This window comes from Sitophilus oryzae, unplaced genomic scaffold (genome assembly GCF_002938485.1).
Source record: "Sitophilus oryzae breed Bouriz unplaced genomic scaffold, Soryzae_2.0 scaffold_1516_pilon_pilon, whole genome shotgun sequence".
NCBI classification, from domain to species: domain Eukaryota; kingdom Metazoa; phylum Arthropoda; class Insecta; order Coleoptera; family Curculionidae; genus Sitophilus; species Sitophilus oryzae.
Genome location: NW_022146188.1, coordinates 141,255 through 153,316, shown reverse-complemented (window position 1 = coordinate 153,316; position 12,062 = coordinate 141,255). Strand labels below are relative to the sequence as shown.

The 12,062-nt window shown below is 32.7% G+C and overlaps 1 protein-coding gene across 1 annotated transcript; it reads right to left on the bottom strand.

Moving 5' to 3' along the window:
• Nucleotides 1-3,887: 3,887 nt before the first annotated feature.
• Nucleotides 3,888-5,282, bottom strand: LOC115878523. Its single transcript, XM_030895046.1, has one exon. The coding sequence runs from the start codon at nucleotides 5,280-5,282 to the stop codon at nucleotides 3,888-3,890; it is 1,395 nt and encodes a 464-aa protein (XP_030750906.1).
• Between the last annotated feature and the right edge of the window lie 6,780 nt (nucleotides 5,283-12,062).

Genomic DNA, 12,062 nt, shown 5'->3' with positions numbered 1-12,062 from the left:
CTGTTGGAGGAGTGAGGCTGTTTGAACCAGAGCCTCTTTGAAACTGGCTCGGTTTGAAAGAGACCGCTATCGAACAGGATTTGAACAGACCCTGTTTGAAACAGGCCGCTATTGAACAGCTTTTTAACCGCTGCACAGTGAATCGCCCCAATGCAATTTTGTTGGACATTCAGCAATTATGCAAAATTTCTAACTTAAGACATTATTTTGAATAAATGTGTTCTAAAGTCTTCAAATTTGTTAAAAATAGTCATAACTTTATTATAGATAACCTACTGAACAGTGCACTACTATTCCGGTGTGGGTGTTTTTCCAGAATATATATTTTATGCACTAGTATACTACTACAGTGAGTGTTTTTCCAGAATATATATTTTATTTGAATTTCCGTATTAAATTCACTATTACAAACTAAACTGCATAATTTTATACTCATTCCAAAACTTAATGAACTTTTATCATATTCTTATTCTATATGAATTAAGACCTTGCGATTTGTCCAGTCCACCCCCCCCCCCGCCCCTTAAATTAAACAAGTTATGGCTGTTTAAAGCTAATAATTATTTAAAATAAATTTATAGACACTCTGTATGAGGTAGTATTATTTTTATTATTGCAACATAGTATTCCAGGGTATAACAGAGTATTCCATTTAAAAATATAGAATTTTGATATTTTTGGTACAACTTATTTGGGACACTCTGTACCTTTTGCAAATAATTTTAAAGTGTAGCTTTAGGAGTCCTTCAGCAATTCGATCTTCAACAATCAACCTTGTATATTTGTTAACTGATAGCTAATGTCAGATGGCAATTTCTACTAAAAAATAAATATGATGAATGAAATCTTGTCAGCTAATGGTCAAAATTAAAAGTGTAGGAAACATATCACAAGTAAGTCGGTAAAAATCGCCATGCAATTAGAAAATACTGTATTTACTATGGTGTATAAGACGCCATCTTGAGTTCTTGGAAAAATCAAATTTGGGACTAAAATTAAATATTTAATGGTCATTTCTCTTCAAAAAAAAATCAAAAATGTCCAAATCAGACTAATATTTCTAAAACAAAAGCAAATGTCCATATTTCCGTATACCTCGATCCACTGTGCGCCGTAATCTTGGATATGTGGTCCAGAAGCGCCCTAGTTTATCTACCTATTGTAAAGCACAAAAGTCTGAAATCTATATCTGCGTTTCCTATCTATACCGGTATCTTCTCCTTTTTGATTAAATTCAGTACTATTTTATTTACTTCAAAAAATTGCAGCGCAAACCGTTTCTCATCTTACGAAATTTCCATTAACAGGAAAAAGAACCTAGTGCCAAGACAATTTCGAAAATAAAACGTTCTCCGTCTTCTCTCATTCAAAAGTGCACTTAATTGAAAAGCGGCCCTTTGAAATTGAAACTAGTCCCAGAACACACTTCGTTTTTTTTCTTCTTTTGCTAAATCAATAAAGTCGAGAGGAGAAAACGAAAGGTTCCACGTGGCCCCTGAAGTTATTACATTAATTCCCGCCGGATCGAAATTTTATTTTTGAAGTGTTTTTAGTAAATAAAGAAGACCTTTTTAAAATAGGATTTCTATTTGTTGACGATTGCGAGTTTATTTTCAGTTATTTCGTTTCTAGGTTCTTTTCGTTTTTCGTTAGGTCTGTAAATGTAAAATATGCTTTTAAATTTTTGTAACAGATTAGGAAATTTGCATGACGTTTGCTGTCGTTTAATACAATATTAAATGTTTGCTTAAAACTATAAAGGAAAGATGATTCAGCAAGAAATATATCATTAATTTCGTTCTTAGACTAATACAGTGTGAGTCTTAAATAAGTGCAAATATTTTCAGGGATGGTAGATCTCGATAAAAGAAACATATTTACTCTTTGCAGTTTTTCGAATAAGTCCAAAGTAACCCAGTTATTTAAGTTTGAAAGTTTAAAAAAAATGTTTTTTTTTTGAAAAAATGTTCAGAGCCATCGTATTTTTTTTGTAATTTTTTCTTCTAATTTTAATCTACTATCGATGTTGTCATGTTTTTAAGATATATTTTTTAACTGAAAATTTAAAAATTTCACCGAAGTGTCATTTATTACCCACCGCCACCCAAAGGCGCGCTTCTTTTTTAAAGGTGTTTGCCAGTAGCATTGTTATTCTACACATAATAATAGAAAAAGCTTACCTTTGCTATTTAAATAGCATATTATGCTATTGAGTTATATGCTATATTACCTATTTAGTATATTCTTAACATGCAACAATAGAGAAAAACAATGTCTTCCCATTTTCCTTATGCGCTCACGAAACGTACGCACTTAGGTCGGCACTTACTAACAAAATCTATCGAGATTGACCAGGTTCACAGGATTATGAGTGTGATTGAGAAATAGTCAGAAGAGAAGAAGGTATGTTCGGCAATATTTCTAGATGTCGCACCAGTGTTTGACATTTCTAGATGTCGCACAATAAAGTTTGGCACCAAGGCTTGAACCACAAACTTAAAATACTACCTCCCGCCCAGTATTCAGAAATTTTAAAATCATACATATCCGCACGCTACTTCAGGATTAAGCAAGATGATGTCTACTCTAACCTAAGAAAAATTCAAGCAGGCGCAGGCGTAAGGTAAGGAAGTGTTTTGGGACCGGTCCTTTACCTATTATACACTAGCTATCTGCTTACGTTCAATGAAAATGCTGTTACTTTCAATTCTAGTCATCGCAGACAACAATATGAAGTCAACTGAAAATTTACAAACTGCCGTTGCCGAAATACAACGCTGGACAGCAAAAAAGCCAATATATTAAATAAATCAACAAATAGTTCCTTACGAAAATACAGATGAATATATTGATACTACGAGTATATTAGAAATAACAGAAAATATTAATTATTGTAACATAGTGACATATGCTGACGACACAAATCTCCTCATTAAACCAAAAAAAAAATGCCAGAGTTGTTAGATAGATCAAGGGAAATTATAGACAATGCAAACATTTGGTTTAACAAAAATCAGCTTATTTTGAACAAAACTAAAACTAAAATTATTTTCTTTCAAACGAAGCGCACGAATATACAAGAATCTGATATTATTCTTACAGACGATACACATTTAACACCAGAAAACAACGTAAAATTTTTAGGATTATATCTAGACAAAAATCTTTCATGGAGTTTACATGTTAAACATGTTGTTCAGAAAAAAAGATATTTAGACTTTAAAACTTTAAAAAGTGTATACCACGCCATATTTGAGAGTAACATCAGGTATGGAATGGTAATATACGGAAGTACAAATGAACTACATAAAATATTTTTAGTTCAGAAAAAAGCTCTACGCGTTATGTTAGGCATGAAAATTAGGGAATCATGTAGAAATAAGTTTAAAGAGAATAACATACTAACAGTGAGAGCTATTTTAATTCAGGAGTGCACTTTATTTTTCTTTAAAATTAAAAACCTATTTAAAATTGATAAGCCACAGATAGTATAGGTATAACACCAGGCATTCTGATTATAATTATCCAGTCCACAGGCTTAAATTAACAGAATTAGGACCATATTATTATTGTTTGAAATTATTTAATAACCTACCTGATTATATGAAACAAATAGATAATATCGTACCTTTCAAAAATCATTTGTATAAATTTTTAATAGATTTGGAACCATATAATTTAAAGGATTACCTATCTGTAAATTAATGTAAATTAATCATAAAACTAGGTTAAGTTATTTTTGTTTTTGACTCTGTTTCGTTTTATGTTATTTAACATACTTTTGAAATAAAGATTATTTATTATTTTTTTTTTCTCACTCTTGGTGGTATATTCTGACAGACGGGTGTTAATTACCAAGTACTGTCAGAGTTTCTATTGTTTTGTTTCTATTGTTTTAGGAAGGAGCGGGTTATGTTTGTGGTTTTAATAATTACTGCTCTTTGAGCAAGTGTGTGAATATGACCTTTTAAATTTAAAATATCGAGGTTTTCTTTAAATTTCCTGTGTGTGAGGCCCGTGCTAGATATAATAAATGGTAGGATTTTAACTTCTTTTTGTTGCCATATTCGTTCTACTTCCTGTGTTAGTGGAATGTATTTGCTAATTTTTTCTTCATATTTCTTTGTTATGTTGTTGTCATTCGGAACACTGATTTCTATTATATATGTTACTTTCTCTTTTTTTAGTGTTAACGTTATATCAGGTCTATTGCATGTTACTGTCCTGTCAGTATGGATCGTTCTGTCCCAGTAGAGTTTTATAGTGTCGTTTTCAAAGACAGATTGCGGCGTGTATTTGTAATAGGGCTGTTCTTCTTGTATAAATTTATATGTTTTTGCTATTTCTTGATGTATAATACGCCCAACAAAGTCATTCCTTAGAGTGTATTCTGTACCAGTGAGTAGTTTACAACCATTTGTAATATGCTCTATTGTTTCACTTTGGAGGTGGCAACGCCTGCAGGTATCCGTTTGTTGGGCTCTATCTTTTATTATGTATTTCCTGTAGTTGCGCGTTGCTATTACTTGATCTTGTATCGCTATAATGAATCCCTCCGTTTCCGGTTGCAGTTGCCCTTTTTGTAGCCATGAATATGACAGTTCTTTATCGATGTCGGGGTTGTTCATAATATGACAGTGTTTTCCATGTAGTTGCTTTTGGGACCATTTGTTTTTCTTTTCCTCTAATGTGAGTATATTTGAAACAGGAATATTTTCTGCGTTAAGATTTAATGGTGTGTAGTTAGCATCCGCTATAGTTACTGCTTGGTGTAATGAGGTATTTTTTTCTTTAAAGTATTTTCTTAGTGAATTAATCTGTTTGTTGTGTATTTCGTGAATATCTGTCAGGCCCCTACCTCCTTCTTTTCTTTCAATGGTCAGCCTCTCCTTGCAAGAGTTGGGATGCAGCTGTCGGAATCTAGTTAGCTGAGTTCTTGTCAGAATATTTAAATTTTCCAGATCTGTTTTGGACCATTTAATGATTCCAAATGAATAGGTGAGCAGCGGTATGGCGTAGGTGTTAATCGCTCTAACTGTGTTTTTTGAATTTAGTTCGGTTTTCAGTATTTTACTTAGTCTTTTCCTGTATTGTTCTTTTAGTTGGGTTTTGAGTGCGGTATGGTCAACTTTTCTGTTTTGTAAAATTCCCAAGTATTTGTAATATTCGTTGGGTTGCATGTTGTCTAAGTGTTCATTGTTTAATGTAGATGCCTGCTCTTCGTTTTGCCATTTACCTCTGTTTATGTGTAGTGTTTTACATTTGTTCATCCCAAATTCCATTTTTATGTCGTTTGTGGATTTTTCTAGAATTTTAAGTAGCTCGGTGTGTTCTGTTTTTGTCGCTGTATATAGTTTTATGTCGTCCATGTATAGGAGATGGTTAATTTTATGTCTTACTGATTTTTCGTATTTAATGTTAAAGCCATATGCTGTTTCGTTAAAGTATTGGAGAGTGGGTTAAGGCATATACAAAACCACAGTGCACTTAGGGAATCGCCCTGGAAGATTCCTCTTTTGATTGGGATTGTATCTGTTTGTATATTTGCATTACAGGTTGTTAGATGGATGCTTGTTCTCCATGACTGCATTGTTTGACTTAGAAAATTTTGAAGCATTGGATGGATTTTATAGATTTGAAGAACCTTTTTTAACCAGCTATGTGGGATGGAGTCATACGCTTTTTTGTAGTCGATATAAGTTACGTGGAGATTTCTACATTCCTTGACACCTTGGCCCATTACTACCGCATCAATGGTTAACTGTTCCTTGCATCCTTGGCTCTGTTCTCTACATCCTTTTTGTTCCTCTGTAAGTATATTATGCTGTGATAAGTGCTGATTTATCTTCTGACATATGACTGCTGTAATAATTTTATATAATGTTGGTAAGCAAGTGATAGGTCTATAGTTGGCGGGGTTTTGTGTTTCATTATTTTTTGGTTTAATATAGGTTACTCCTTCGGTCAAAAATTTTGGAGTTAAGTTTGGTCTTTCTATAATTCCGTTAATGTACTTTGCGAGGTACACATGTGTGGTTGTAAATTGTTTATACCAGAAGTTATGGATCTGGTCGACACCTGGCGCTTTCCAGTTGTGCGTCTTTTTTATAATCTGCGAAAGTTCTTCTGTAGTAATATTGATGTTGACTTGTTGTGGTGTGTTTAGATGTCTATGCTCTTCATTCTTTATCCATGATGCGTCTTCATCATGATCTACCGGGTTCGACCATATATTTTGCCAAAATATTTTAATCTCGTTTTCTGTGGGTGCAATTATATGAGTCTCTTTGTTGGTTGCGAGCTTCTTGTAGAAAAGCTTTTCATTTTGGTTGAATAGGTTATTATCATTTCGTTTTTGGTTTGATTTTTTGTATCTATGTAGTCTTGCTGCATATACAGCTAGCTTTTGTTTAATTGTGTCTTGAGTTTCAATTAAAGTTTCTTTTTTATTTTTCATAATTTGTTCTACGTGTTTTTTGACTTTCTCTGATTTATTTCCTTTTATGTACTGAGTGATCCTGCCAAGTTCTTTTCTTAAACTGTCTATCTTTTTTTCTATACGTGTTTGCCAAGTAGGTTTCCATTCTTTCTTCTGTTGAGTTCGCTTTTTTATTGTCTGTTCGTTGCATGTAAGTATTGTTAGGGCTGCCATATATATGAGAGCGTGTATATCTTCCAATGTAGATTGTTGTGATATATAAAGTGGAAGTATTTCGGAGTTCATAGTTGTTATTAGGGCACATGTTTTTTTTTGAATATAAGTTTTGGTCTTTTTGTTGGGTCACTACCATTCCATTTAATTTTGTTTGTTTCCATTTCACCTATTAGTTTATTTTTATTTGTTTCCCTTAGATTCTGAAGAGATCCATTAGATGTTTCTTCATCTCTTGTCACTCTCTGTACTGTACTTTGATTTTGTTCGTTTAGCATATTCTGTTCTTCTATGTTGGTATTTTCTGCATCAGTTGTTTCTTCTATGGTGGTATTTTCTCGTTTCAGGTCATTACTCACTTCTTCTTTTATCTGTTCTCTTTCGGTTTGCGGTATTCGGTTATTTCTGATAATGACTCTTATCTGATCTGCTAGCCTTTGTTCACTTACGATGTTCGATAGCTCCGGGTATTTATTTAAAAATTCAGTGCGAAGTTTTTGTTTGTATTGAGTCATATCTGATTCCAGTTTGGTGACTTTGAAATAGCATCGGATGAGCATTCTGTTTATTTCATCTTTCCACTTCATCCTTTGCCGAGTTTTACCCGTTTGAGTGGTTGCCGGAAGCATTTCCCGCAAAGCAGCTCCAACGGACTGTTCCTGTTTGTTTGCCGGGTCAGTCGTCCTATGGTCGGGCTGTGAATTCCCGCGGCATTCCCGACCGTGATGCCGCTCGTCCGAGGCTTCGTCCTGTGATTTAGGAACCCAGTATTCACACTAAAAGGGAGGTAAACCCTTTTAGTGGTGTTGTCGTTTGCCGGTTGATAACCGTTGCCCGAGGTGCACCACGAGGAGGTGACAACTTGCACCCCTTATTTATTATTATTATTATTATTATTGGCATGACACTTGATACTAAATTCAGTTGGAAATCGCATTCGAAGAAAAATGTGAAAAGAACTTAAATTAAAGTACAGGAAAATGTATTGGTTCCATTCGATCCACGACCATGTCAATACAAAACAAGCTTTTGCTTTATCAACAAGTCCTGAAGCCAATATGGACTTCAACTCTGGGGTTGTACCAAACAAAACAACAGAAATATTATCCAAAGATTCCAAAACAAGGTAATACGAGGGGGAGAACCATAAACTCTCGAAAGCCCAAGTTATCGAAAACCCGAACGCAAGCGAACGGTAAACCGAATGGTCCCGATTAGAAGTTATCGAATCTCGGCTCCTCCCCTCGTTATTTGTATTTTAAATTGTAAACAAAAGTCAACGCAATTTGTTTTTGGTGGAAATATACACATAAAATACTTTAAAATGTAAAGTTATCTTGCAAAATTAGAACCTGAAAGCCTAGAAATGCGGAATCGGTACAAACCAAAAATTTAACTTGTGAATAACATAGAAAATAGAAGCCCTTAGTTTTGATATTTATTTTAAATGCTAGCCCAGACTGCCAAGTGGAGTTTTCAAAGATATAAGAAACACGGAAATTATTAGTAGTGTTCACCATGAATTCTTCCAAATTTCCAGAAATTGAAAGGAAATAGGAGGCGTGTGTTCAAATATTTTAAAGCAAGATTTTGTTAGTGATTATGGAAGCCTAAAGTTGCAGGCCATATCCTTATCAAAGCAAAAAGTAAGGCTTATGATAAACACTTTTTCCCCATAGTTTTTCTATATTTAGTAATTCTTTTAGGTCAAAAATCTACAGCGTATGAATAGTATGTAAACCTGAAGCCTGCAGCTGAGATTGTGTTAGAAAGGGTTTCAACATCAAACTATACTGAACTCTAACCCTGAAAATGTTAATACAAATCCAAAGCAATTATCAGCATGGCAGGAAAATTAAAAGCAAAAGTTTCATTGAAATAATATTGTTTATAAATCATGATCAAAATTACATTATTTCACTTTGAAAATAGGACCGGGTGAAGAATATTCATAATGCGGAGCTTAACCAGTTGATATAGTTAGTGTAGTTATTGTGACAGAGTGAATGTGTTGAATTAAAATACTTATTTCTGCAGAAAAACGTGAGACTAGCTTAAAGGATACTGTATAAATTTCTAATGTTTTTTTTATAACTGATGTTTACCTACATTTTGTGTTACATCATGTGGCGTTAAAATATTTTTTTGGAATACTTATATTAAATTCTTTTAAAAATCGGTTTTGCCTTTTATTTTTTCCCTCGTAAGGTTTTGTTTTAATATTTTAAATACTTCTTAGCTGATTTCGTTGAAGGTGATACAATTCCTGCAATTCTATCATAAATCGACCAAATCAGATTATAAAATGGTCAGCGTGTGTTCGGCTAAAATTTAGATGTCTTTGTTATTACACTAGTGTAGGACCAGTATTTTGTTATTGAAATAAAACGGAAATGTAGAAAACAACGTTTATTTTAATAAATTCAGTACCACTTAAAGTAGACTACAAACACCAAGTCAAGATATTCACATGCTTATTTTGATGAAGTTATAACTTCTAACATAAAAAAATATCTACCTTTTTGGCAAAAAGAAAACGGTTACTAAGGTTCGAATTTTTTACTAAAGCCTTCCGCTGAAAACTAATTCATAAATATAAATTTCTTTTGACGGAAAACATTATGAAAACATCATAAATCTTAATCTGCCAAACCAGCACTAAATCAAAAATCAATGTTACATTCAAAATGATTCATTGTTAAAAAATATTTACATAAAAGGGTAATTACCCATAAAGATATTAACTATTACATAATGCTATTAAAGATTAATTTAAATATTTGAATAAAATCTGCTCATCACATGATAAATGCCTAGATCATATATAATTTATATACAAATATCTTAAAAATGTATATGATCTAGGGATAAACGTCAAATTTTTGTCTATTTGCCCAAAAATTTGAAAGAAGAACACGTTTTTTTTCTGTTTCGGCCTAGACATATCCTAAACGAAGAAAGGAGGAGGAGCTTAGGCGGTTTACAGTCGGCTCCGCACGACCGCCCCCGATACTACACGAAAGTTTCGACAGTTTGAACTTTCGTCAGGATAAAGCCACCTCATAAGAGGTATTGTTGACGCATGTGGTAAATTTGCAATAACAATCTGCATAAGGACTTAGAAGTGGATGATGTCGACAATGTCATCAGGAAACATGCCTTAAGACATGAAGAGAGGCTCCATCAGACATCAACATCGAGGCCCACCAGCTCCTAAATAGTGATAGCTAGAAGTGGCTTAGTTAGAAGTCTGAAAAGAACAAAACCATTTGAACTAGTGTAGTGAAAAGAGTTACTACAGCCCAGTGTATTCTACATAGTGCTAAACAGAACGGACAGAACCAAAATTACTATCATAGGATTAGTACCAAACCAAAACAAAGAGCTTGCTAGGGTAATTTTACTAGATTGCTATAATAAATTGCCCAAAGGTTTAAAAAATGGTCGTAATACCCGCTACCAGTTCGCCCAACCGATTGAGGGAGCTAGACGAACACTCGAAATTCTACGACATATACATAGTTTCAAGTTTTTAAGAAGTTGGATAGTTTTCGTAAAATATACGAATCTAGGGTTAAGTAGACAAAGACAAGAAAGAACACCAAAAATTAGTTATTAGTAAATTGAAAAATCCCTATCTGCGCCCTAAAGAGAAATATTACTAATGTCTATCAAATGTATTAAAATGCTGTAACTATTTTTGCCCTTTTTTAACTCAAAGGTATAAATCCTCTGAAATTCAATTAATCATTAATTATTGTGCAAAATTCTATTGGATTTTTTTCTCTGCTTTTTCCAAGTTACTTTATTGATTTTTTAACACTCTTTGGTGTTTATAAAAAGAAGGATCTTTTATTACATTTCTCGAATTCTAGATTATATATTTTTGTTGTTTACTCTTGACGCCAATCTGCTCCTTATTGGCTGCTATGGTTTTGTGATTTTCTCCTCGCTAGCGTTATTGAAAATGTTAAAATGAAACTCTTTTCAGTTGTGGGGATATAAGAAAACAAATTTCGCCGTTTTAGTAACTGAGGAACACGTCTAATATTTTCTTTATATATTTCTGTTTATCCCAACATTTACTTTTTTATTATTTTTTAGAAAACACCGAATACTGAACTCGTATGTACTCTGTATTTGTCAGGGGATATATGAGAGAATTTGATTTTCCACACATAAAATACAACTTACTCTATAGCTGTAAGGAGTTTATATCTGTATATTTTATTGCTATTCTATTAACGACAAGTCTAAATTTTTCTTATCGCTTCATTATCAGTTTTTTTCTTGAAATTTTTAAATTCGTTTTAATATTTCGTAATAATGCCACTTTTGGAGAACAGATTGATTTAGACTAGATATTTGAGGTACGTATTAGCCTATTCCATAGCGATCACAGAGAGACTATCTTAGACTTCTATTTGTCTCTAGACTTCTCAGTCTCAACTTGCAGGGAACTTGCATAGGATATCCCATGTACATTTTGAAAAGGTCAAATATTATCTCTCCAGATGATCAATGCAAAAGTTGTATTAGAGTTTTTTGAAGAGGCGTTAAAGTTGTACTTTCGCCTAGAATTTAATTTATTCGGAATCAGCATTTAAATGGTTTTTTTTCCAAATTTTTTTTTTTATATTAAGATAGGTTCGATTTTGATTTTTTTTCGTAGCTATAGGCAGTTAAAGCCTTTATTTTTTATACAGGGTCGCCGATATGTATGGAAATATAGTATAATCGATTATTAAAATATATAAGGTACCACTAAAAGTTAAATACAAAAGTTATAGGGTTTTTAAATGTCTAAATGTCTACAAGACAGTAGTAATTTAATTGGTTATTTAAGTATACAGGGTCGGTCATAAAGTTGTGGCACATTAACCAACATTTTTTTTAATGCCACCCCTGTATATTATTGCATATTTTAATTATTCCCAAAATTTTCAGCAATAATCGTAATACCATAGAATTATTCAATTTAGGTTAATGTACAGCGTGGGTCAAATTCGACGCTTTTAAATGGAAACACCATTTTCTATAGGAGATAGACGAAAACTAATATCGGTGTCTGGAGCTCAAATTTCAACAAAAATATGATGTTGAAATCCGCACATCAATATCTGTTACCGTTTCGGAGTTACGGGGTGTTTTTCAAAAATGTGCATTTTTAACAAATCGCTGTAACTTTTTTGCTATCGAAAATTTTGTATTTCTATGAAGACATTTCCAAAGCACCTTTTTACGTAGAATTTAATGGTTTAAGTATAACTTTTTTAAAATTAATAATTTAATAGTTATCAACAGAAAAATTGATTTTTTATTTGGGACACCCTATATATTTTTAATTAACTGAAGAGAATTTAAAATTGCCTTTTCAAAAATATAATACACTTGATATTTTGTTATAATC

Bases quoted from the DNA above. Each gene is read 5' to 3' on its own strand.
- LOC115878523 (XM_030895046.1), bottom strand. From the start codon at position 5,282: ATGGAATTTGGGATGAACAAATGTAAAACACTACACATAAACAGAGGT.